The sequence below is a fragment of the Symsagittifera roscoffensis genome, chromosome 5 (assembly GCF_963678635.1).
Source record: "Symsagittifera roscoffensis chromosome 5, txSymRosc1.1, whole genome shotgun sequence".
Lineage (NCBI taxonomy): Eukaryota > Metazoa > Xenacoelomorpha > Acoela > Convolutidae > Symsagittifera > Symsagittifera roscoffensis.
Window position 1 is genome coordinate 24108342 of NC_087066.1, and position 27649 is coordinate 24135990.

The 27649-nt window shown below is 34.2% G+C and overlaps 2 protein-coding genes across 4 annotated transcripts in view; both read right to left on the reverse strand.

The window, feature by feature from the left end:
• The window catches only part of LOC134847010 (zinc finger protein ubi-d4-like), a 601556-nt gene that overhangs the window by 290403 nt on the left and 283504 nt on the right, over nucleotides 1-27649 (reverse strand). The gene's annotated exons all lie outside the window — the stretch shown is intronic.
• On the reverse strand, nucleotides 17428-23366 carry LOC134846116 (beta-1,3-galactosyl-O-glycosyl-glycoprotein beta-1,6-N-acetylglucosaminyltransferase 4-like). 3 transcript variants are annotated; one of them, XM_063863335.1, is made up of 4 exons: nucleotides 23109-23366; nucleotides 21709-22570; nucleotides 18311-18548; nucleotides 17428-18058 (listed from the first exon to the last, which is right to left on the reverse strand). In XM_063863335.1, the coding sequence occupies exons 2-4, from the start codon at nucleotides 22231-22233 to the stop codon at nucleotides 17511-17513; spliced, it is 1311 nt and encodes a 436-aa protein (XP_063719405.1). In that variant the 5' UTR covers nucleotides 22234-22570; nucleotides 23109-23366; the 3' UTR covers nucleotides 17428-17510. The 3 variants fall into 3 exon arrangements, with proteins under 3 accessions (XP_063719405.1, XP_063719404.1, XP_063719406.1); XM_063863334.1 differs by having other exon boundaries at nucleotides 23083-23366; XM_063863336.1 differs by having other exon boundaries at nucleotides 21709-22387; nucleotides 23223-23239.

Sequence of the window (27649 nt, forward strand, 5' to 3'; positions counted from 1 at the left end):
GGAGTTGTAGTTGCTCTCATAAGAAAGAAAATCCGCGGGGCCACAGCTTGTGTTAAGCTGATTGAGAGATGTCAATGCAAAATCTCTGGGGATGGAACGTATGATGGTGAGCGCTTGCTTGACCCAACCTCGAGTGAGCGTTGCTTATATTTGCCAGTTGCAAAAATACATGTGATTAACTTTCATAAACACTCTTCGGGAAAGGAGTCAAACTGTGACGTTCCCAAGGTAAATGATGTATGTGACGTTTTCTTACCTTCCATAAAAATAAACTTCCCGGCTATCGTTACAAAAACTCTTGAGCCTTATTCAATGGTTGAAGTTCAGATGATAAACCAGATAATGCAGTATATACCGAAATATGACCAAAATATTGACCGTCTTCAAAGGTGCTTCATCAGAAACGGCTCTCTATATTATCAGCTCAGAGCAGATTTCGTCAGACCCCTTTTCAGCCCATCAGAAATTATAAAAGGAACCATTTGCAACCTATTTGTTCCAAATCAAGGAGTTTTTCAGTGTTTGGTCGACAGTCTCTATGAAGGCTACAGAATTCAAGTCACATTACTTGAAGGCTTCATTGACATGACTATGATTAAGGGAGTCGACGATTTCTTTTTCCAACAATTGAACGAACGGTCATTCATCGTACTCCGAAATTTTCTCCAGCAGCGTACTCCAAAAACTCCAGGAGCGGCTGTTGATGTAGATTCGGTTATTTGAAAATTGGACCAAAAAAACTCTCGCGTTAGTCTACTTAACTTTTGCGAGAGACAACGACATTAGAGGTGCCAAATAAATGTTGAACTACCAACAGTTTTATCATATATTTTTTCTCTGTTATACGATGTAAATAATTAAACATTAACTGCAATATGTTTTTTTTTGTTGATAGTAGTTAATTTATAGCGGTGGTGGGTGAAAGAATTTTCGACGGTTTCTGTATTTAGAAAAGCCTAGTCGACTTTTTGATTTCGCCAACCATTTTGAAAACCCTATATTGACCAGCTTTGACAGAATTTGCTGCGCTGCTGGCAGTTTTTAGGAACGACACGCCAATCTTCTTGATTAATTTGTAGAAAACGTTCAAAGTTGAGTTTTTTGGGCGCGCTCTTCACCCTAAAAAAAACATATCATAACCAGATCCAAGCTCTGTGTTCTAATATTTATATAAAAGAAAAAAATCAAACTTCCGCCGTATAACAGTAGTTAAGAGTCGCTAGTTTAGTTATCGGTATATAATTTCAAAATAGACTTGGTTCTAGGTGATAACTTTTTTAGTGTTCTATAAAACGTGTGATTATTCAGTTAATCGCATATTAATTTTCAACATTAGAACTTAGTTTTTCTAAACTCGCCATTGAATTACCAACTTCAACAAAAAATCATCAGAATTCAAGCCAGAAAGAAACTCCGCGACTTTGTTTTCTATACAAAAAAATGATGCGCCAAAAAATTAAACTTGTGTTTTTAAATTCTGAATCACCCTTGCTTCAAAACAAAAACTGAATCCTCTGAAGTGTTTATAGAATCCATTTACTTTTTCTGCAAAATCACGCTTTAGTCACCAAAAAATCAGCTTACCGATAGCAATTTAATTTAGTTTTCAAAGGGGCTGCCACAAAAACTAACCAAAAATAATTTTTGGAAAATTTTTTAGGTTCATTGATATCATGTTTTTTCCAAAACAAAACCGAGCAGCAAAAAACCATTTTTGAGCGTCTATTTTTTTTGAAAGGTTTTCAAAAAAGGTATAGTATACACGTAGATAAATATCACAGCAAAAATACCACATTAATGTTGTTGGAGCTATATCTTTCTCCGGTTAATCTAACTGAGAAAACTTCCTCAATTTCAGTTCATGTGCAGCGAACGTAATGAGTTCTCATCTGTTTAGGTCGGTGATTTTTTTCCCGGAAAATGTTTTCAACGCTCAAAGTTATGTTGTGGTGATTCATTTTTTTACTTTGCTTAAGGCTTGTGTCAAGAACATTTGCTCAGTGGAAGATAAAGTACACTATCCGATATATCAAAACGCAAACGACGCGAAAAAAAAAATTTTGGTTTGCAATGTAGTTTTCAAATTTTAATATTACAGCGCACTGAAAAAAGTTTCCCATTGACCTATTTTTGTTCCGACTTTCGATACGAAAGTAACGGAATATTTGTGCTCGGGGTGGGTTTTTTTTTCTTCAGACAAATTTCGAATTTTTAACTAGCCATTTTTGACGGAATTTATTTAAATCATTCGAAAGCTATTGTTGTCCTGAGCTTAAATTTGAAAAGAAATTTCACCTGCGATCATTTTTCGTAAAGTTATGAGGGTTTAAGGATTGACATTTTGGCCATTTTGATCAATTTGGGACAATTAACGCGCGATATATTTCGGCTATTAACGCGTAAGCGGAGATTTAATCAATCCGTCTTAGAAATCGTTCCAAATTGGTTGATAGAAGCTTATTTGCCATAAATGATTTGTTACAAGGGTCAAAATCTATTTTTTTGTACTTTAAATGGCGTGTGGGGTAAAAGTTCGATCACCGCTGTTTCATTTGTTGATCTCGTTGACTTTTTGCTGGCTGCGTTCAAAATTTTAGTCAATTTTTACTCTTTAAAATGAGCAATCATAATAATAAAAACCAAAAATTCCTACAAAAGCTATTAGATTATTTTGTTCAGCTATCTTTCAGTTTTTTATACTAAGAGAACTCGGAACAAAAAATTACAACAAGATAGCTGTTTTTATGAAAAAAAAGCGTCATTTCTTGATTCAAAAAACAAACGTTAGTCACAAACAATCGCTGTCGACAAATTATACCTTGTCCGGTTCAAAAATTTTTTATTTTCCCTGTGTGATTTTTTTTTTCAAAAAAATGTTCGCAAAATGGTCTTTGGCGAGTTAACCGCAAAGTTTTGAAAGCTAATATTTGATAATGACAACAACAGCAATTTACCGCAGAATACTTTGGAAGTTGACAAAATCCGATCAAACGTGATGAAACTTTTACAATTTCCTCAGTACTTGGCTTAGTTCAGTAATTGGAGAAATAATTTCCACTCAGTGCTCTCTGTTTAAACAATAATGCATATCACTTGGGAAGAAATGCGCAAAGTCGGTTGCATTTATTATGGGGCAAATTAACTATGAAGATTTATCGACGCAGAGATTAAATTTCATCATAAAAAAGTTTAATTGTGTTAATTCGAAACTAATTCGAACAAGACTGCTCGTATCTGAATGTTCCGACTACCTCTTGAGGTCTATGGAGCAATAATAACATGAAAAAATTAAATGTAACAAATAAAAATGAAAAACATTTTTTTTATTTTAGATTTTATGTAAATTCCTCCCCCCACACGCCATATACACTACAAAGTGATTAATGGCTAATGAGCTTCCTTTACCAATTTGAAACGATTTCTAAAGGAGATTTAATATCCGCTTTCGCGTTAATAGTGCAAAATGTATCGCGCGTTTAATTGTCCAAAATAGGCCAAAATGGCAATGTTTAACCCCCAATAACTGTACGAAAAAAGATCACAGAGGAAACATCTTTTCAAATTTAAGCTTAGGACAACCATAACTTTTGAATGATAAAAAAAATCCCGTCAAAAATGGCTAGTTAAAAAGTTAAAGTTTGTCTGAAGAAAAAAACTCACCCCGAGCACAAATATTCCGTTACTTTCGTATCGAAAGTCGGAACAATTGTACTACTTAAGATGAAGCGTGCGGGGATGATAAAGAAAAAAGTTTCAACAATTCTTTCAGGTTTTTATAGGCCATTCGTCATTCTTTTTTTAAATCAAACAAATCACCATGGACGTTAAGGCCGTCCGAATTTTCAGGTAGTTTTCTTGATACGACCAGTCTGATTTTCTCAAGTTTGAGTCAGGTTGGTCTGTTTCTCAAATCGCCGGGGCCTTGAAACCGGGATCGCTGGTCCTTGTCCTCGTTATCGAGAGCTTTGCCACATAATCTATATATATATATATATATATGAGTATTGCTATGATAAATTAGCGTGAACTCCTGTCTTGTCAAAATCACAACAAGTAAGGGTTTTTTAAAAAAATCATCGTTTGTGTGGCAAGATCTGCACAGGTGAGTTGCTCTTCTGTTATTGTTTCGCAATCACACAGTATCATCACAAAAAAGCGTAACACTTTGTATATTACTCTATGAAAAAACAATCTACTTGGAAAATCATTGCAGTTTGTGGTTATTTTGTGTGAAATGATTAAGTTTGCACAACCGTATAGACAAAAAAATGCAATTTTACGAACAAAATTTTTTAACGAAATAAACTCGTTTGTCAAAATCAAAATGTGAAATAATTTTCCCCAATTTTCGACTTTTCCATTTTTTATACCCTTTTATATATAATTATATATCATTTAATCCAACCAAGGGTGCTGATGTCACCGCCAGGAGAAAACTTATTTTTATGCCTGTCAAGTTTGGGCTATTTGTTTTTCAGCAAAATAAATCACTGATGCTCTAATCAGCAGAGTAGTTCACACTGGATTGGTCTTCTCAAAAAGTCTTTTCGGATAGAATACACCGTCTGTTCGTCACGCTATCTTATTTTTGGCAGGGTAGATTCGTGCAACTTCTTAGTTCAATACCGATCCTAATCTTCCTCTCAAATTTTCTAGTCTGTACAGATTTAGTATATACTGGTATTCTTGCGATGTTAGAAGAGAGAAAGAGGAGATAATAATTTCATTATCAAACTTAAAAATGGATCATGATTCGTTCGTTCTGAATATTTACAGGATAAATATCAAAGTATCTAATAATACTTCTTTGTACTGATTCCACCCATCTGTGGTTTGAGAATTTTTCAAATCAAATTTGACCTTGTGATGGTTGGTTGGAGAGTTTTTTAGATTCTTTGAGGAGAGTGTTGATTGATTGTGTCAGTGAAGAACTTGTTGCTGAGATTGATTAAAATTGAGAGATTATTGTGAATCAGAAAGATCGTACTGAAATTGCAGATAACGTGCCAAGGAAGTGTCGACTTCGTAAGTTAGAGCGAGACTACGTGCAATCTCAACTATTCATTCGTATTGATCGAGTAGTGAGATAAGGTTCGACTTCTCTGAGTGAAGCGCTAAGTCACAAGGATCCGTATTTTGAGTTTCAATACCGAGCCGGCCATTGTTCTTGTTCAATGGATACCTCTGCTGCGATATTGGCTCCATACTTTATATCTTGCAAGGGTTGTGACTGCGGCAATCAAAACCAACAGGTTTGCCATTCCATAGTCGGAATGTAGTCAAGTTTTCATCTACTTTTAGCTGCTCGTATAAACTAAAGGAAAATCAGACTTTGAAAAATTTAATGTAAAAATGTATTTCCAAGCTAAAATTGTCTCAATTAGATGTAGCCCTTATATTAAGAAGCAGAGTTGTGAGTTGCCCTGTAAACAAACTAGAAGAAAAGAGTCCTCAATGTTAGCTATTACTTTTCAATGAATTAGCAAGTCTATAGCCTTTTTGTAAAATCTCGATATAAAAGCTACATCTCTCTACCTTTATCATCATTGATTGCGGAGCGGAGTCATATTTCTGGTGTTGCTTGAAAATTTTTCTGTTGATTGAGTTTTTGTGAAGTTCAACTACCCGTACCCAACAAAGCCTGTTTCTCTAGATAGATATGTTATACAGATTACCTAGCAAGTTATAGTTTGTATTTACTGTACAGAAATGATCTATTTCTTTCTTAGATTACAAATAAACAATTCCTAAAAATAAATAACCAGAAATCAGTTTACTGCTCAACCGCACCGAGATAAGCATGCGTCGAGTATTCACAATAGCTGTAGCAATACAATGCAAATTAACACTTGTTACAACAAGTGTTGCTTTGCATTAGATTGCTAAAACTATCAGACTGTAGCAGTGCATGTGGCATAGCGGCGGGTCGGGATTTCGAGCCCTCGCACGAGAGATTTATTTCAGCTAGAAATAGCCTAGATTTAGCTAATTTCTGATCCAAAATAAGATCAGCAAAGGAATTTAAAAAAAAATCCCTGCTTTATTTAAAAAATTCCCAAAGAATTTTTGACCAGAAAAATAGATTTGATAGAAAGTATTCCAGAGCAGAAATAAAGGATTGTCTTGGTACCGGTATGAAACTTCATAATAGAATCGAACTGCGTAATAGAATCGTAAGAATGATTTTTTTCCGTGTATTACAGAATTCGATTATGGCGACTGTTTATGTCATAAAAAAAGTGCACACAGGTTATTTTGGTGCTCAACTCAAACCCAACTCAAGGAGAATCAGAAATATTTATATTTTCAAGGAACCGAACCTTGCGAAATTGAAAAGAAAGAACTACTTAACTTGAAAAATTGACCCAAGTTAACATTTAAAAAATCCTATTTTGTCGCGTGAAAAAGCTTAACGTGTGAATAGAAAACAGCCTTGATTGTTTCCTCTGAAAATTTAGTAATTAAAATAGACAATAGTCTTTTATGTTAGTTTAGTCTTTACAATACAACAAAATAATGATGAGTTAGCTATCAAAAGTACAATTACCTCTATATTTGAACTTATACTATTAGTTGGCCCTCAAATTCAGATCGCTTCCGATTGTTGATCATCTTTGCAGGGGTTCTCACTATGCTGAACTGCGCTACTATGAACTAAAACGCCAAGTTGAAACAAAACTGCTCGTATCAGGGCGATGCCCTGAACTTTCCGATTGACTTTTTTGGAGCAGTAATAGCTTGAAAAAACTAAATGTAGAAAAGAAATGAAATTTTTTTAAGTTTGAGATTTTTTGTGATACACGCCATATAAAGTACAAAGTGATCACCCCACACGCCATATAAAGTACAAAGTGATAAATTTCGCTTCTGGTAACACATCAATTATGGTAAATAAGTTTCCTTCAACCAATTTGGAAGAATTTCTAAGACGGAATAAATCTCCGCTAACGCGTCAATAGCGCGATATATATCGCGCGTTATTTGTCCTAAATTGGCCAAAATGGCAATCTTCAAACCTCCATAATTTTACGATATATGATCATAGGTGAATTATCTTTTCAAATTTAGGCTCAGGACCACAATACCTTTTGAATGATTTTCAAAAGTTTCGTCAAAAATGGCTAGTTAGAAAGTCGAAGTTAGTCTGAAGAAAAAAAGCCCACCCTGAGCACAAATATTCCGTTACTTTCGTATCGAAAATCGGAACAACAAGACTGCTCGTCTAAGGAAGAGGCACTGAATGTTCCGATTGTCTTTTAAGGTCTATGGAGCAGTAATAACAAGAAAAACGTTTTAAAAAAATGATTTAATTATTTGAGATTTTTTTTTGAAAAAATCATCCCCCCACATGCCATACAAAGTACAAAGTAATAAGTTTCGCTCCTAGTAACAAATCAATTATGGCAAAAGTTTGAAAAGATTTCTAAAACGGATTATATTTCCGCTCACGCGTTAATAGCGCGAATTATATCGCGCGTTAATTGTCCCAAATTGACCGAAATGGCAATCTGTAAACCCCTATAATTTTACGAAAAATGATCACAAGTGAATTATCTTTTCAAAATTAGGCTCAAGACCACAATACCTTTTGAATGATAATACAACAGTTTCGTCAAAAATGGCTAGTTAAAAAGTCGAAGTTAGTCTGAAGAAAAAAAAGCCCACCCCGAACACAAATATTCCGTTACTTTCGCTTCGAAAGTTGAAATAAAAACAAAATATAGAATTTTGTAGGGCAAAATATTTGCGGGCATAAAAAGTCGAAAATAAGCTAAATGGAAGTATTAGTTCTGCAACCTTGAGAGTTTTGATTAAAGACGGTCATAAGACAAAACTCCTTTTTTATCCAAGAGCATTAATTTATTTAAGTGAGACCATTACCGCTGTGCAAGTGGATTCTGCAAACGGTAAAGGTTTCCGCAATTTTATTCATTACACTGAACTAATATGGTGCGTGAACATATAGAAGCTCGGGCTCCAATTATTATCTAGCAAATGCGAATATCAGTGGAATCCTCGAACAAATCCTAACTTGTTGGTTTACTAAAATTATGGATGGAAATCTTATAATTTTCCTAGTAAGCTGTTTTAGGGATCATAAATTGGGAAACACAAGGAACAACCAATAAGACATTTTAGGACTGGTGTTCAAAGTTTAGAATTACTTCAACGACGTACTGCCGGCAAAAACGCTTCATTTAATTTCGGGTATCAATGTTATAACTTAGTCCGTATGCTGAAACTATTATATATAGTAATCAATTGAACCATTATGTTCAAACTCAGTACAGACATTAATCATACAATCCGATACCCTGAAACTCAGAATAGATAACGCCTAGGAAGACCCGCAATTTGCAACACCCATTCATTTAGGGCTCCTGGTTGGAGGCAGTAATGGTCTGCCTTGATGTTGGTGACTACTTGGCCGTGGTAATCCACCAGCACATCATCTTTCTTGAATGATTGCAAAGCAATCAAACCCAGTAAAAAAGAAAGTCGAATTACCGATTCAAAAATGAAATTTTTTTAAGATATATTTATCGAGTCATTAAAAAAATTCAAAGTAACTCTTCCAAAGACGGGAAGTTTCACATCACATATGCGGACCAAACTCTGGGTCAACACACGACTCTGCAACTCTTTCTGAACCTCATATGGAAAGCTCTCAATGTCGTTGGCGTTATGTTTCAGGCGTGTGGTTTTCTCAAGCGGCTGAAACTTTCTCTTTGATCCATCATTGAGCAGCTTCGACACATAGTCAACAATCTTCTTCAGGTCATAGGTTGCCCACTTCTGCTTTGAGTAAAAGTTTGTAACTTCACTTGACAGCTCATGGCTATCTACAGTATTCCACCATAGCATTCATCCAAAATCTTGAAATAAAAACTGCAGTTCAACCGGCTGCATCTAATTCTGTAACCTGCGGCAGTAATTTAAGTTCAACTTGTTGATGACCCAAAATCCTGTTATATAATGGATTCAAGGGGAAAAAACGTAGCTAATATGTTACTAGATTCGGCAATCAAAATTCGGACTCTGCTTACCATTTAAGAAAACCGCTTTTTTGTAGTTTTTGCTTACTTTTTGCAGATTCGGCTAAGAGTTGCAGGTTCCACTATGGCACACTTTCGTTAGACAAATGTTTTAAATTTAAATGTTCCAGATTCCGCAAATTTTTGCGCATTTTGCAATATAAGCTTCGTTTGGAGCGACTTTGAGTAGAAAAAAGGTTTTGGCTATTTTTTCGTGGAATCTAAAACAGTAACATAAATAAAAAATTGTTGCGGATTCCTAGGCAAATCGGATTCTGGCCTGATGCGTAACCCGCTTACAAATACAAAATACAACAAATAGTTGCATAAATCTACACACACTCACAATTTCCATTATGTTTTCAAAAAAGCGTTAGAGCAATTGCAATTTTACTTAATTTTTCACGAAGAGATATATTGAAGGCAGTTTTTAGAAATTTTGAAAATTTTTGAAAAAAAAAATGAAGTTTGGGGATCGAATCATCGAAGCTTTATAGTATGTAATTTTAAAATTGCTGGCATGTTGCGTGCTTGCCTGTCCAGGAATGAGAAAAATTAACCAGCATACTTATACTTATCAAAAGTGAAAGCCTATTGAAGCAAAAAAACGGTCCTCGGGAAATTTTTTGGCAAGATAATAGCTACGGCTTTTTGTGAAAATTGTGTTTTTTTTTCAAATTTTCCCGGAAAAACAATTTCATGGACTTTTTTTTAGGATATCGGGCTCGTGCAGTTCTTTTCTCTGAAGTTGGGCTCACTGGGCACCAAAAATGCTTTTATAACTTCCAGTTTTTATATTTAATAAATTCAGACTTATTCGACTTTTTTTTAATTGTAATTGTTCAAAAAAAATTTAAGTTTTTTTTTCCGTAATTTTGTAGAGGGTTACATATTCGTACCACGCAGTCAATTATATAACCTATTATAAATCACCATTTTAAATTCAAATATATTTTTATTTAAAATCCATTGAAAAGAATTATAATGGATTATAATATTCAAGGACAGTTTTTACTTACTCAGAACTTACTCGATTTATAAACCTACTTAAGCTTTCTTGTTCTTCGCAAAACGATATCATTCGCACTTTTAAGATCCACATCTCTCTTCTCATTTTTAACACCCAAATTGAACACCCCCAACTAATCCTCATTCCCACAACTACGCCTTCTTTCCCTCCTCCAGGCTTACCCTACAACCACAACACTCTCTCCATTAGCAACCCCTCCCCCCCCCACACACACACACAGGCATACACACTCGCCTAATTCCCCCAGACTCTTGCCATCTCCCTCAAATTTTTGCTTCCCACACTAACCACACTAAGCTTACACGTTTGTCGGATAGTGGGGTCAAAAATCCGTGTAAGGAGAGAGGTGTTGTTGAGTCAGGGAATTGAGAATGGTCGAAGCATTTGGGGTAAGGGGGGAGATACCCCAATTAAGCAAACAATGAGAAACAATCGTCGTCGAAGAAATAAGTATAAAACAAAACTATAACACTTTTTCACAGACCAAAGGTAACCATTGCAACGTTCAAGATTAAAATCCATTATAAGTCATTCTTATCAATTATATTAGATTTAATTTACTCCTACTTAGCCTGATTTTTCATGAATTATGAAACTATCATAACCGATTTTTATTTGAATTGTTACCCATGGAGAACCTTTTTGCGGAATAAACAAATCTCAATTAATTTTTCGGCGATCATTTTTTCAGACCAGCGTCTGCTTTCTTATTCATAATTTTTGACTGAAATTGTTTCCTACTACCTGAAAAATATTGACGCTTGGGACCTTTTGAAGTCATAGGGGTACAAAACCTGTCAAATTGTCCAATTTGGTATAAGTAGTTGGCTTATAAATTGGCTCCTTGATTTAAAAAGTAAAAACACAATTTACCTGTAATTGTGTTTCATCATATTCTGAGGGTTGAAATGTTGTTGTTAATTTACTAATCAACAACACTGCGACATAAAACAATGTTTTTGATTTTGTTTACGGTTTGAGGCCAATTGGATTACTGTCCAAGTTTTTTTTTCACGCTTTGCTCAGATCCACTTGCAAACAGGGCTCTAGAGAAACATCAAAAAGTATCTAAATAATTTTAGATCAGAGCATGCCACGGTGATTAAGAGTAAAATCAACACAACAATTTGGCACACTCCACCCAGCATTAACCCAGCCACATATTTATTCCCACATGTATACTCACGCGAGCAAACACATATCTACACACGCACACACAAACATACACACACACACACAAGATATATAATACCAAAACAAATTCAGTGTGCTTAAATTTTTGTTGTTTTTCCTTATGTTGAACAAATGCTCAAAAAACGAATAATAATTTGAACGACGAAAAAACGAATAACGAAATAATCAAAAAATAATAATGTTTTGAACGAACTCTTGCATCTAATTTTTTTTAAATTGATCTTTTTGTGCTTGGTTTTTGAGTAGTTTCCCTTGTCGAGGTCGTGATTTTAACTCAGGTTTTCATCGAGGAGACAACTATACAAAAAACTATAACAATTTTTCACAGGCCAAATGTAACCTTTCCAACGTTCAAAATTTGAATATAAAATTTTGATTTTCGAAAAACCAGGTTTTTTTAAACTGTTCAAAATATTTTATTACTCGTTAACCCCGTTATTTTTTAGTCTAATCAAATTTACTAGATTCAATTAAGACATAATTTGCCTTTTTTTAGCCTGATTTATAAAACTATCAATTATTTGAATTATTATCCATGGAGAAAATTTTGTGGGATAATGGAAGCCCCTTTAATTTTTCTCCGAACACTTTTTCAGAACAGTGTCTGTTTTCGTATTCATAATTTTGAAAGAATCTGTTTGCTAACATCTCACAAATGTTGACGCTTGGGCCCTTCTGAAATCATAGGGGTATAAAACTTGTCAATTTGTCCAATTTTGTAGAAGTAGTTGGCTTAGAAATTGCCTCCCTGATTTAAAAAGTAGAAAACTTAATTTACCTGTGATTGTTTTTCATCATGTTCTGAGGGTTGAATTTTTGTGGTGAAATAAGTAATCAACAGCACTCTGACATAAACCAAAGTACTTTGATGTTTTTTGACGTTTGAGGCCTATTGGAATGCTGTCGGGCATTTTTTGTTACCTTGATCAGATCCATGTTCAAACATGGTTCTGAAAAATTAAACATCAAAAAATATCTGAATCATTTTTACATCAGACTATGCCATGGTGATTAGAAGTAAAATAAACCCAACTTCGCACACTCCTCCCAGCAACAACCCAAGCACACACTTATACACCCAGGTATACACACGCGTGCAAACACAAATGTACACACTCACACATACGCACATGCAGACCGAAACACAAACCTACACACACGATTCTTCTTAAATTTTTTAATCGTTTTTACTAAACTGTATGGTTTTAAACGAAAAATCTTTGCGTCTATTTCAAAAAGAATTGACTTTTTTTGTGCTTGGCTGTTGAGTAGTTTCCCTTGTCAAGGTCGTGGTTTCATGTTCAGGTTTTTGTCAATCTGTACACTTTTATCGTCAACCTGTTTTCGTTTTGCCTTAATGGTATCGTTTTAAATGAAAAATCTTTGCGTCTGTTTTAAAAAGAGTTGATTTTTTTTGTGCTTGGCTGTTCAGTAGTTTCCATTGTCGAGGTCGTGGTTTTATGTTAAGTTTTCGTCAAGGAGACAAGTATAAAACAAACTTTTAAAATTTTCTCACCGGCCAAATTTAATCCTTGAAACTTTCAAGATTTGAAAATAATAGTTTTGATTTTGGAAAAACCAGGCTTTGGCTCTGAAATTTTGAAAAAACGTTTATAACTCATTGAAATGTTTGAAAATTCTTTCCAATCAATTATATTAGATTCAATTTATTCCTGATTTGCCTAATTTATCACAGTTTTAAAACTATCATAAAGATTTTTTTTTTGAATTATTATCCATGGAGAACCTTTTTGCGGGATAAACAAAGCTCAAATAATTTTTCGCCGATATTTTTTTCAGACCAGTCAGTGTCTGCTTTTGCATTCATAGTTATGAATGAATTTGTTTGCAAACATCTCACAAATACTGACGTTTGGGCCCTTCTGAAATCATAGGGGTATAAAACTTGTCAAATGGTCCAATATGGTATAAGTAATTGAGAAATTGGGCTGAGAAATTGGCTCCCTGATACAAAAAAATAAGAACACAATTTACTCTTGATTGTATTTCATCATTTTCTGAGGGTTGAAATGTTGTTGAATAAGTAATCAACAGCATTGCGAATTATATCAACTTATTTTGATGTTTCTTACATTTTGAGGCCGATTGGATTACTGTCGGGGATTTTTTGTTTCTCATTGCTCAGATCCACTTGCAATCTTGGTTCTGAAAAACTGGACACAAGTTAAACGAGGTGAGAGAAAAAAGACAGAATGAGTCAATTAACCATTTGTACAGATTAAAATATGGTTGATGTATAGAGCGACATGACTTCAAAATGAAAAAGTATGAAGTTCTAGAACTTGTTTGTTTTCGAATCAACAAATCAAAGAAAAAATAAAAAAAAATTTTGAGTTTGATTTTCACCCAAAAAATATCACCGAATACGATTATGTGTATTGAACAAAAATTTTAGATTATCAATTTTTTTCCTCATTTATCGAATATAACTGGTTATTTTAGTTTCCGAAAATTTAAGCGGATTCAGCAAAATGTAAAAGGGTTCCGCAAAGTAAAACTGGATTCCGCAAATTGTAGAAGAATACGCAATTTGCTTTATTAAACTGAAATAAGTTTTTTGTGCGAACAAATAATAGTTAGAGGTCTAAAGAAACTTTAGCAAATGCGGAATTTGAAAACAAGGACTAAGCCATTAAAAGTAGAAATCACTAACAAATCCTATATATATATATCAAGCAGCTAAAATATAGCTTCATCTGAAATCCTGAAAATGATACTTCAGTTTACCTGGATGTATCTGATTCTGATCCTGAAATTTGTGATTTTAGCTAGGATTGACAATCAAAGTATAATTAGGTTGCATTATCTTCGAACTGAACCTCGAGCTTAAGTGGAAAACAATACAAAATTAGCAGATCGAACTATCTTTGACTGACATGGGATATGATTAACCATTGGTCCTATCTGTGGTACCTGGCTTTTCATCGGTAACAACTTTTGAAAAAAAAAGCTCATGTTAATAACTTTTTGAACAATTTTTATGCCACAGCATCCTATGCTGATCAGGAGTAAAATATAGAGGATATATCCTCACACTCCACCCAGCAACCACCCAACCATACAATACACCAGTACACACACGTACACACAAGCGCAAATACACGCGCACACATTTTATGGACTGTTTTTTTTTAAATATTGGGCTCGTGTAGCCCTTTTCTCTAAAATTAAGGCTCACTCATCACCTGAAATATATACATAACCTCCAATTTTTTATTTGAAAAAACCCCATTTTTAAGATCTATTATTAATTGTTATCATTCCAGTTACTGAAGAAAACGATGGTATATTTGTGAGTAGTGTGGCTTTTTCAAAAAAAAATTAGTTAAAACTTTTCAAGAACTTTTCGGCTGGTAAGTTTTTAATCAACTTTTTGATAACTATAACTGATTTGAGCAACATCACGAAAAGATTTTGAAATAAATTTACCAATTATTACACGTAAAATTGCAGGGGCTTGAAAACTTCAAATCGGCCGATTTCGTATTCTCTACAGATGCACCAGTAAAAATAATCATTTATCATTGATTTTCGTTTTTAATTTTCGTACGCGGTTGCCATTATGATTCGGTTAAATTACAATTTGGTTCCCCGCAATCGCTAATCATCCATTATAGTCCAAGATTTTGAAAATAGAGGCACAGCGGAGCTTCGCATCACTTGCAAAACAACACAAACATAAGAAACAATGAAAGTTAGAAAAACAATAAAAAAATATTGAAAAAAATCAGTCTGGATAGATGTTCAATACAAGCAAACATACCAGACATTTGAGTATTAAATGAACACGCAACATAGTATTGAATGAACACGGAAAATTACAAAGAGGAAGCAAAGCCGACAATACTTGAGGAGTCAAAAAATGAACCGGAAATATGATTTTATTTTTCTAAATGCTTAAAGTTGTAAGTCCCTCTTAAACGTTCAAAGAGCAACACTTGCATTTGCAACTACAATCAATTTTAATAAAAATGCAAAAACTTTAATTTTGAATTTAAAAACGCAATCTTTTCCTTCAAGAAAGATTATAACTTATTACATTTTAATCCAATCTATCATAATTCGAAATAATTTATTATATTAGATTGAATTGATTTCAAAAATGCCTGATTTATAATGTGTTAAAATCTCAATCTAATCCAATTCGTCAAAAATTTTAAGAAGACAGAAAATAAAGCACCATTCTAATCAAATATTATCCAGAGAACACATTTGCAGAATGAACAAAGCGAATTTAATTTTTCCCGATTAATTTTTCTCAGCAGTGTATACTTTTTTTCGATTGTTGACTTAATTGTTTCCTGCTACCTAAGAAAGATCGATGCTTGCGGTTATATTGATGCTTTGGAGGTTATATGGGTTAAAAATTTGTCTAATTTGTTATAAATATTGTTTTAAAAAAATTGTTCATTATAGGATAACTACTACGCCTAAATTTTCTACTTTTCTATTTTGGCGTAGCAAATAAGGCAAATAATTCCACTCATTTTTTTGCGGAAATGATCGAGAGACAATAATTGCTCCAATTAATGGGCTACTAGATTCGAAATAAGTCACTTTTATTTTAAATTGAGTAATGAAGAGTGTAATCAAATGTTTGTACCCGGATGGTATGATTTTTTTCCAAACAAATTTCAGTGTTTTGACGGAAACTTTTTTATATTCCAAAATATATTGGTTTTGAGCGCGTTTTGGCATTTGGCGTGAAAGGGGAGAGATTTAAAAAAATGAAAACTTCTTTAAAAAAAAACGATTTAAAAAAACTTCAAATACCTGACACGAGACAATCAAAATTTTGAGCTAATTTTACATGCAAATTACCTTCGATTCTTTTTTTTAAACGTTTTTGAGAGTTGAATTAAAAACTAACTTGACCGTAAAGCTTAAATTATGAAAATAAGACCAGAATGAATCAAGATGAAAATTTGTCCTATTAAAGCGTGAGCTCAAATTTGAATCATTCCAAATTGAATTGAACCTAGCACTTTGCTCTTAGTTTTCTTTACCAGACAACCTTAACTGCCTTCTAAGCAAAAACAATTATTCGACGTTGAAGGGCAGTCGGAATATTCATCGATTTGCCCTGAAACATGCAGGGGCTTTTTTTTTATAAAATCAGACTTTTTTTGAATAACTGACAGAATTACTTGAAGTTTTTATAAATCAGGAAGAAAAGCTACCCGCTATTATTGATGTTTTTCACTTTGGTTTGTTAATGGTTTATTGAAATGCAAAATTCTAGCTTTGAAATTTTGACTCTAATCTGCATGCTGTTCTGACTTTCGAAAAAGGTAAAGCATAGGTGTTCTTAGGTTGTTCCTTGAAAAAATCAATTTTGGCAATCGAATTATGTTGTTCTCGAAATTTTTTCACAGCAAAGAAGATAGTGAATCCATAATTTGAAAAACAAAAGCAGGTTTTACCTGCGATTGTTTTTTGACTTCTTCTGACTTTTAAAAACTGTAGATTTGGCCAGATTTGTGGCTAAGTTCTGCTTTCTTTGTTGATTTATGCAAATAATGCTCGAAACGTAACGCACATTTTTATTGTCTCCCCAAGAACTCTCTCGAATTCTAAACTGTTCCAAATTTAATTGAAGCCGGGTTATTGTTCATGCTCAATTGTAATGGCGACTCAAAATTTAAAAATTAGTTTTTGGTAATGACAGTCATAATATTTATATTTATCAATTTTTTTTCTAAACAAAACTAATTGAAGACCAGTTAATGGGCAATCGAAAACTTCAGGCATTCATGGCTGATGCGTTCACGAAAATTTCAGAACGAGCAGTTTTGTTTTCTATGTTTGTCTTCGTTTGTCTTCGTTTTCCCGGTTTTCTTCGTTTACAAAACGCATCCTGAAAATTTAGGGTTTCATCAGAATTCAATTGTTGTAACTTATCCAACTTCGCTTTTCCCTTGACTGAATAGTTGCGTTTTGCATTAAAAAAACAATTCTAGTTAAATTTTGAGCTCAATTTCAATTTTCTAGTTTTTTTTACAATTCTAAATGCTAGAAAGTTTTGGCCATCATCGCATCTTCGAGTATCAAGTTTAGTACTTAAAACAGATACAAAAATTTGCTCCCATGGTTTTGAAGAGCTTTGGTTTATTGTCAAAAAACAATTGGAACAAAGGACATAAATTATTTCGGGTTTTGTTTTTACTGCACAATATAATATACAGAACAACATATGAATAGTGAACACTCAAAGACAAAAAACAGTCAAGCTAGCTCAAATTTTTTGATAATTTTGCCAATAAAACTGGCGATACTTTTGCGTCTCTCTGCGTTTCATTGTGAACCCGTGTATGGTGCCAGGCCATCAGGCAGTCCCATGCAGCAGGCTGAAAATTCCACGGAAATTTGTTTACTGCGAGTCGATTGCCGTAAAACTTGTTCATAAGTCCCGAAAGAGTTTTCACTCCAATCATGCAAATTTCACGTTTCATGTGACCACTTATACAACTTTTCACGTTGTTTCCGGTCCATACTTTATAACGTGCTTCGAATGTTATATTTTGCGATACTATTTTTTGGTCAAATTTCGAACAGGGAAACTTGGTATGGTTGTTATATTCCAAAATAGCGAATATAGCTTCTTCAGCAAAAGGATATGTTTGGTAAGTTTCAAGAAGTGATTTTGAAACTTTGTTGTTAATTAAGTAATCAACAGCACTGCGACATAAACCAACGTGTGTCGACGTTTTGTAAGGCTTGAGGCCGAAGGGAATATTGTCGGGTATTCTTTTCACCTTGCTCACATGTGAATGTGGTTCTGAAATAATGAGCCTAATTTAAACAAGGAGAGAAAAAATTGACGGAATAGTCTTGAACAGCATTGTCCAGATTAAAGTAGAGTTGATGTACAGAATGCCATGATTCAAAATCATAGATAATTACGAATTGGCAAAATTATGTATTAAGACAATAAATCAACGGAAAACTATGAAAAAAATGTATTTGGAAAGGTTTTGCACCCAAAAAACTATCATTGATCAAAACCACATAACAAGAAAACTTAACTTACTTTCAATTATATTTCGGCCTCCCAATTTGTTCAAAACTGTAGCCAACTCCAAATTCGTCACCAATGGAAACTCTTCGCCCGTTAAATTGATGAAATACTTCCACTTGTCTGAATTCTCCAAAAGCTGCCTCATACATGTGAGCTCTGCTTCCACAAGTGAAAAGTTCCCCCACGCAACACTTACAGGTTCAGCGGCCAAGAAAACGTTTTCCGGGAAACAACTGACAAGATTCTTCATCTGAAAGTGAAAATGAATAGCATTGGATCATCAATTTTGGAACGTTAATTCAGATTGTGAAACCCAAAGTAATTCTCGAAACAATTATACAGTTTTATCTATCTATCTATATCTATTTTTCACATTTTATTTTGATGCAAAATCAAACGAAATTATTCAGTTAAGAAATTTTGTTCGTGAATTTGCATTTTTATACACTCAAACATTTTACAGAAAATAACCACAAACTACAATGATTTTCTAAGCACAACGTTTTTTAATAGAGTAATATACAAAGCGTTACGCTTTTTTTGTGATCATATTGTGTGATTGCGAAACGATAACAGAAGAGTAACCCACCTGAGTAGATCTTGCCACACAAACGATTTTTTTTCAATAAAAAGCCTTATTTGTTGTGTTTTCGACAAAACCCGAAATCAAGTTGAGTTGTTGTAGCAAAACTTAATTTACTGTTCCAACTTTCGTAACGGAAGTAACGGAACATTTGTGCTCGGGATGAGTTTTTTTTCTTCAGACAAATTTCGACTTTTAACTAGCCATTAGCTTAAATTTGATTTCACCTGTGATTTTTTTTTAAAACTTATGGGGGTTCAAAGATTGCTATTTTGACCAATTTGGGACAATTAACGCGCGATATATTTCGCGCTATTAACGCGTAGACGGAGATATAATCCGTCTCAGAAATCGTTCCGAATTGGTTGAAGGACTATTATTTGCCATAATTGATATGTTACTACGATATGTCACTTTGTACTTTATATGGCGTGTCAGAATGATTTTCATAAAATAAATCTCATACAAAAACATTTTCATTTTGTTTTTATTACTTTTAATTTTTTCATGTTATTTATCTCCATAGACCTTAGAAGACATTCGGAACATTCAGGGCTTCGCCTTGATATGAGCAGTCTTGTTGATATATGAAAACGCTTGTCATGCAATTTTCGAAACGATTATGATAGAGCCTTATAGAATCTTTTGTACATATGGAATTGTATGATAAGCATATGAAAAGCATTTATGGTCAACCCGGTTATCGGGCGTTAAATACGAGCAACTGTAATTGTTTTGTTTTGTTAATAATGCCTGCCTGCTATAAAAGTTCGCAATGCCAACTAATTGAACCATTTTCGACAATCGTAAATTTCCTTACGAAAATAATCAGGTGACAATGTAAAACTAACGCTCATGTTGGTGCTATTTTACTAGAGGAAAAAAATCTAATGCTTTTTGTTCCGAATTTCCTAACGAAAGTAACGGAATATTTGCAGTATTTGTGCTCGGGGTGGTTTTTTTTTTCTTCACACAAATTTCGACTTTTTAACTAGCCATTTTTGACAGAAATTTTTTATGTTATTCAAAAAATATTGCTGTCCTGACCTTGAATTTGAAAAAAATATATATTTTACCTATGATATTTTTTCTTAAAGTTATGTGGGTTTAAAGATTGCCGTTTTTGGCCAATTTGGGACAATTAACGCGCGATATGTTTTGCGCAATTAACGCGTTAGCGGGACTTCAATCATAGTAAACAACCCAAATTGATTCAAGGAAGCTTATTTGTCATAATTGATTTGTTAATATGAATGAAACCTATCACTTTGTACTTTCTATGGCGTGTGGGGGGATAATTTTCACAAAAATTCTCGAGTTAAAATAATTTAGTTTTATTTTTTTTACATTAAGTTTTTTCGCTTTATTACTGCTGCATAGACGTTAAAAGGCAGTCGGAACAATCAGAGCTTCGCCATGATAAGAGCATCTTGTTTCCTTTGCTTTGTCGCATAATTGAGCGCGTGGGAGATTGTTTGCTGTAAATCTAAGGAAATTTGATTTTAGTTGTGACTAAAACTAAAAAATAAGCTCGTAAAATTCAAATGATGCAACTTAATTGTCGGGCCTCATTCGCTTAAAAGTCTGAAAGTTTTAAAATTTTAAAATGAAAAAACAAAAGCGAGAATTTGAGTCATTGACTTTGTATCTCATTTCTCATCCCCAAATTCATGTTTGTTGCCTCAATTTTCCCTGTTTTTTATGTACAATTGAACTAGAAAAAACATGAACACTAGAAAAAACTTTTTAAAAAATTTCAAAATTTTTGATGAATTTACCAGATAAACTTTTATCAAAGGCCAAAGACGGTAATTTTTTGAAATTTTTTTCACCTACTTTTTTTTGTTTCGATTACTGAAAACGGGGAGAATTTTTGAATTCGGAAGTGTCCTAGTTTTTGGATCTTGTTATTTATTGCCCCCCTTTTGGACCTTGTTAACTAATTCCCCTATGCATGTATTATTTATGACATCCATATTCCTGTATAAAATATGCATTTCAAAAAAGTCCAACTTTATTTGGGTTTTTATTTTTGCGCGTTCGTATTTGAATTACTCACTATTTATATTATACCTAGGTAAAAATTTCGATTAAATAAACTTTTTGAAAATTGTTTTAAGCCATTGGAAATGTGGCAGACGACGTTGAATTTGTGAAAATCGAAATATGGAGGGAAATTGTTAATAAGATCCTAGTTTTTTACCATTCAAAATCAGGTACCGCAAATAATTGGACTAAGTCGAGTGATTTATCAAGTTGAGGCCATCTTAGTTGTGATTCGAAAGACATGATAAAAAAGTTTTTACACAAGTTCCCCACAGTGTCGAAAAAAAACGGTTAAAAATTTTGAGAGTTTAAGTCATTATCGAGCTAGTAAGAAGCAAGATTATCGAGCAGGATTATCAAACACGTTATCGTAAAGGCCATTTAAAACACCAAGCGAACGAACAAGAAAGGCGAGTTGTAAGTTTTTATTCAAACCCCGAAAAATTCTTTTTTTCTATTCAAAAAAAATTTTAAAAAAATTACAGAATTCTTATAATTTTTTCTGTTTTACAAACCATTTTCCGGGAAAAACCGTTGTCCAGTTTGCCTTTTTTTATTATTACTGCTGAATATGCCTAAGTTTTAGGCTAAAATTTACACACGCATGCACAAAAAACAGCATGCACAAAAAAAAGCGTTTTGATTCATATTTTTCTGCGTTTAAAACAAAAATTTAGACTCAGTTTTTTTTAGTATAAGTTGTAGCGTTTTACAGAAAACCAACTCACACGATTTTCAATATCCATCAAAAATCATAAATAACTCTTATATCTTGATTTACCAATTTCATGAAGTTGCTGCTTGCTTTTTTGTCCACATGTAAGCAATAAAAATTGTGTTTCCTGTAGAGTGCAAGTAGCAGCTGTTCCACTTGGTCGAAATTGTGGTAAACAATAATACTAAAAGCCACAGGGAGACTCCTCTCTAAGTCGGTAACAGTTCCACGGTGAAGAAAACCCTCCCGCTGAATAAAATAGTCGGCACATGCAGGAAACGAACCGTTCTCATTGTAGCGAAGGTTAAATGAGTGTTGATTTATTTCTAGAAAATTTTTCATTTCAGAATCAGACAGTCCGGGATCCAAAATTTTCGAACATTTTCGCGAAAACTCTTCCAGTTTTGGATTATGACTATCTTTTTCAACTGGACGCTGATTAATAAAAGAATCGGATAAATGTTTAACGAGTATCGAGTTGTTTGAGAGGTTCACTTTTGATAAAAATGGGGTGTATGTGAAAATTAAAGCAATAATACAGGAAACTAAAACTAAAAGGACTCTTTTCAAGTTATACCATTTTCGGCCCATGTGTGTTTTAAAACGTGTTTCAAAACACGTTAAGTGGTGCCCAGTGAGTTTTTTTAAGAACTCAGGTGTATAAATGAATTAGTTATAAAAAGGAGATAACTGAGAAATAATCCAAATATTATCAAAAATGCGAAACTTAAGCCTTTGCTTGCAACTATCTCACATTTGAAATCAATTTTATTATCATTCATGAACTAGTTTATTTGCGGAATAAATTGAAACTGCTTTTGTTCAGGTACATTAAATCTGATGACCTGGTTACATTCTAATATGTAAACGACAAAACGTACAGCAATGTAATGGTACAAAGCATAACATTCGAACTTTTACAGGATTGCTGTTAAAGGCAAAAAATAACAAGTACAAGTTTATTGACAAAATTCTTACCAAAAGTGGTTTTTTTTAAGGGTTTTCAACTAAAAATTAAAATGATAATTATCCTTTCAAAATTGGGTTCATATTACTTGAAGAGCAGGGTATTTATGATTAAAATGCTAAAACGAAGCAAATTTTTGTTATTCATCATGTAAGGGGGAGGGGGGCTGAAAAGACCTATAAATTCAACCAACTTTTTATTTTCCTTTACACCCATCAATTTACTGAGCTACATAATTGTTGTTTTTCTTTTTTTTTCAGACCAGGAGAGTCATGAAAAATGAAAGAATGGAGCAGTGAAAATGGAGTTTCCGAATGCTTCATGAATTAATAAGTGAACAAATGGATTATTCAGTGACAAGAAGGAACTGTCCAGTTTCATACCGCTTTTTAGAGTTTTTATTTCTTTCAAACCAAGTCCGCATTATTGAAACCGTACTTAAAAAATTCTGGCTATTGTCCACTTTCCCCCACCATTGAGTTGTGAATTTTGAAACTACTTTATTGTTGTCATAATGCGATGAAACTTGGCATAAATGTAACTATAAATGTAAAAAATCAGGCAAATGTTTTGAATCAATAAGTCTGCCTGATCAAAGGTAAGCTGCGCAAACAAAGTAAGAGATGAAACATTAGTCCAAATGGTGAAGCAACAAAACGCGTTTTTGAAAATGAAATTGGTCAAAAGCTTAAATGACAAAAGTGTACAAATTTGCACTATTAGTTTTGCCTTATGGGTTGTATATTTCCTGTTGCGTTAAATAACCTGCGGTTTCCCTTTAAAGCAAAAAAAAATCGTTTCAGCGCAGTTCATTTACTATTTCCTGAAAAATAGCAGAGAGCTGCAAGGTTGGTTGGGCCGCTCAAAAGACATGTTTAAAAATATTTCGTTTCCTCGCAAATGCGCAGGTACAAAAAAAACACTGTTTATATTATCACAAACTAAAACTAACGCGATGACTGAAGTTAATTTTATTGCACAGATGGAAATTAGCAATTTTTTGGATATATAGCTTTGCCTAGAAAAAGGTCCGATAATAGAGCTGAAGACCTGAATACATTCTAAAACGAAATCGCTAAAAGTCGTATGAACCCCGATAATAGACCCCAAAAATGAGAACAAGAAGACAGCTTTTAGACATTGTAATCATGCAACGATATGGCATAAAAATGATAATAAGAAAATTTCAAAATATTATCTATTCCGTAAACACAGAAAATTTCATGAAAAATTTATGATTAGTGTATTTTTGTAGTTTTATACTTTAAAATTTAGAATGAGTAGCATTTTTGATGAACAAAAAACGCATTTTTGCTCTTTTTTTAATCTAAAACTTTGTCGAAAATGCATTTAAAATAGTCGAGACAGTAGATCAATCCCCCTCAACACTGTATGGCAGTTTTTTCCAACACGGTTACATTTTTTACGAAAACAATTTCTGGCTCGCCAATCCTAGAAGTTTGATTAAAAAGTTTTATCGACGTTTGCTCATACAAACTATTATTTACGGGGAAGTTTGCACAGAAAAAGTATTTAAGTTTGACTAAATTGACCATACTAAGATTTCAGCAGATCTGAAAAAAATTCCAACAGCTGAGAACATCGAGAAATTTGCATACAAATTATAACTGGTTCCAAGCTCACTGGTTTGAGTCTGCTATCTGCACTTTAATAGAACGAACAGCAAATAATAAAACAAAATCTATATTTTAGAAAAACAAATGATGCAGTATAATCATATAACTTTTAGTTCAACCTAACAAAGAGAAGTCTGAAAAATAAATTTCCATAAAGCAAAAAGCAATATGCACTAGTTATTATGATTTTTTTTCTGTCCTGTCAATTGTTCAGAGGTCAAAACAACCAGACGTACACTTAAATAAATGAACTTAAATCGATGATTCGCTATATTCTCTTATTTCTCAAGTGTTTGCCTAATTTATTTCACTTAATTTAAACTCCGTAGTTTTAGCATTGCGCAGCCGGGAGTTATCAAAAACCCATTGGGTATTTTCTGGCAAAAACCATCAGCGGAATCAGAAACGTGGAATCAGCAACTAATCCTAAGAATTATGCTAAAAAAACGGTAATAAACTCCAGAAATTTCCATGAAATCCACGCCAGCTAGAAAATCCCCGCCAGCGATAAAAAAATATACCGGAACCTAGGAGCGAACTACCAATCGACGTTGAAAGCAACACACAAGTCAGCTACAAGAAACTCAAGAACCAAGAAAACGGGGTGCACTGGAAAAACCAATGCATACGCATGAAAAGTCTTGGCCCAACAAGCTGATGGCATCTTAGGGGAAGGACGAGGCTGATATGAAAGTACTGAGTATTATATACCTCTGTCTAGGCAGCGAAAGGCTGAGACATCTTAGTCAGTGCTATCCCAACATAAAGTTTCAGGAAATGACAACCACACTAATCGTTAAGCCGCCAAATGTCTCCTCTTATAGAGACGAAATTTCTGCTAAAAAACAGAACAAAAGGGAAAGTCTGGAAAAATTGCACAGGGGCTCAATCGAATTGGTGGTAAAAAGGAATCTTAAGCAAACTGCTTGCTAGGACGGCGTTTTAGAGGAGGAAAATATCAGACACCGTTTCAAGGCGAACATGCGTAATGATAAATTTCAGTAGGACCTAAAAACTCAAACAAAACGTCGGATTAAGCTTTTGGCGGTCCGATCCGCTGGATAAAAGGTTTCGACAACGGATTGCCGATAAAAAAAAACAAGGACTTTAGGGAGCAGCAGGACGAAGTACTGAAGTGAAAACAGCCAGTTGGATACATGCAAAGATGCGGCATCAAAAGAAAGAATCATCATGGCAGACGAGGATGAGCTTGTTTCCAGAAGGAAGACTATCAAAGAAAAACATTGGAGCAGGGGCGGATCTAGGATTTTTTCCAGGGGGGAGGGCGGATTTTGAAAAATTTTCGAAAATTTTGTCGACCTTCTAAAAACACCTTGTTTTGGTTGAAATTTCAGCGCCGCAGGCAAAATTTGTGAAAAACAGGCGAAAAAAGCGTTTTTTTTGGCACTTCCTGTAAAATGTTGATAAAAAATCGCGTTTTTTCGGCGCGCGCTCCTCACTCAAAATTAGTATATATGGGCGCCAAAGGCGCCTTTAGAAAAATTTTAAGGTCGGTCGGCCAAAAATTTGTTTCTTAAAAAGTACCAAAGGGGGGACCCTTTGGGTCGGCAGGGGGTCGAATCCCTGACAGGGAGCGTCCACCCCCGCCCCCCTCCCTAAATCCGCCCCTGCATTGGATTACAGGCAACTCTTCTTCATTTGCGGAAATTTTTGGGATTAGAAAACCTACAGCATTTCCGTCAAAGAACAAAAATTGCAATAGGTTCACAAAAACGCGGACACTCTGCAAAATTGTGTTACTTTAAGGACCAATCAGGACCAATCGCTGCAAGCACCAATCAGAACCAATCGCTGGACGACACACCGACCAATTCAATGCAGTTGGAGAATACGCATGCAGAAATCTAGACAAAACTAACTTAAGAGGCCATCCAATGAAAGTTCAGGCAAAAGTAACAACCTAGCCTTCATTACAGACACATATGGTCATCTACGTCATTTGTAAACAAGAAAACAGCAGCTATGTTCCGGCATTCTTCCAAAAAAGCAAGTATAATTATTTTGAATGACGAAGATAAAGCAAATCGAATGGATTGTTACTGCGGATAAAGAATCCCATCAATCGGAAAGTTTATTACACCCACTGAGTCAGGGCATAGACAGTAAACACATCATCCTTCATCCTTTTAGACTACAAACGTGCTAACATACTGGACAGAAACGTTCTGCCGCTGATCGGGGTCCATCTGCATCAATAAAAAAACCAACTGGTAAAGGAGTCAATCTTATTTCCGACAATGAAAACTCGGATGCTCAAATAATTAAATGGTTTATAACAATATAACCAATACTATGTAAAGTAATAAGAGGAGCAAGAAATCATACGAATTTTTTTGCTGATTACAAAGCAATAGAGCCAAAAACACGCAAGAAAGGTTGAAAAGGAAATAAAACTAATGGGAGATCAAGGACACATCACTCAAAAGGTTATAAGTCCAATGATATCAAGAGTCAAGGTGGACCATTCCTACACATCGGTGATAGAATTGAAACAAATTGATTTGGCAAATCACAAAAAAAAACCCAAATTCCAAAAACTGATGACCGTCTCAACAATTTGTCATAATCAGCACAAATGAAAACAAAACCCGGGTCCGCTTTTTATTCCGCGATAGCTATTAGGTATGCTCACAACCAAATAAGGCTAACAAAACCACCAGTAACAGTGGAACCTTAGCTTAACAGGAAAGCAAGAAACATGATTAAGTCAGTTCAAACTTGGTTTTTACGAGCTGAAAAATATGCCAGCAGAAATGTAAAAGTCATCGAACTTGCGTTGAGCAACTACAAAAACAATTTTGCTTCTTAGAAGACATAATTATTTCATCCCGCAGTATATGGCTTGCTTTTGTGATCAACGAATGTGGCAAAAGTGCGGTGCAGTGAAAAACAGTTGCGATGTTAAACTTCGACACAGAAAAACTTTCAAGCAACTCAAAAGTTTTATGGGCTCACTTCATCACCTGAATAAGTTGATATCCAATCTCGCACACCTGTGTACACGACTACAACCAATGGCGACGACATCAAAAATGCTTTTCCAGGGGATAAATCGCACATCAACATTACGTGGTTGTGTGCGGGTTGTTTAAGAAAAACCTATTTGAAGCTGTTTCAGATTACGGCGCGGGCGCACTCTAATACGTGCACGTGTGAATCGACGGCTACTCTAAAAAGGCACTGTATGAATCGGCGGGCGCACTCTTAATAGACAAGGCTTAACTGTGTGGCAGCGTGTGAGTCGGCGGGTGCAAGCTTAACGGGATAGCCGTGTGGCAGTTTTTTAACATAGTTTATGACCTTTCACTACAATTTGCCTTCAATTGACTCCCAATTGTCGAACAAAATGCGCGAATAAAAGGCAACACTGGGTTCATAAAAA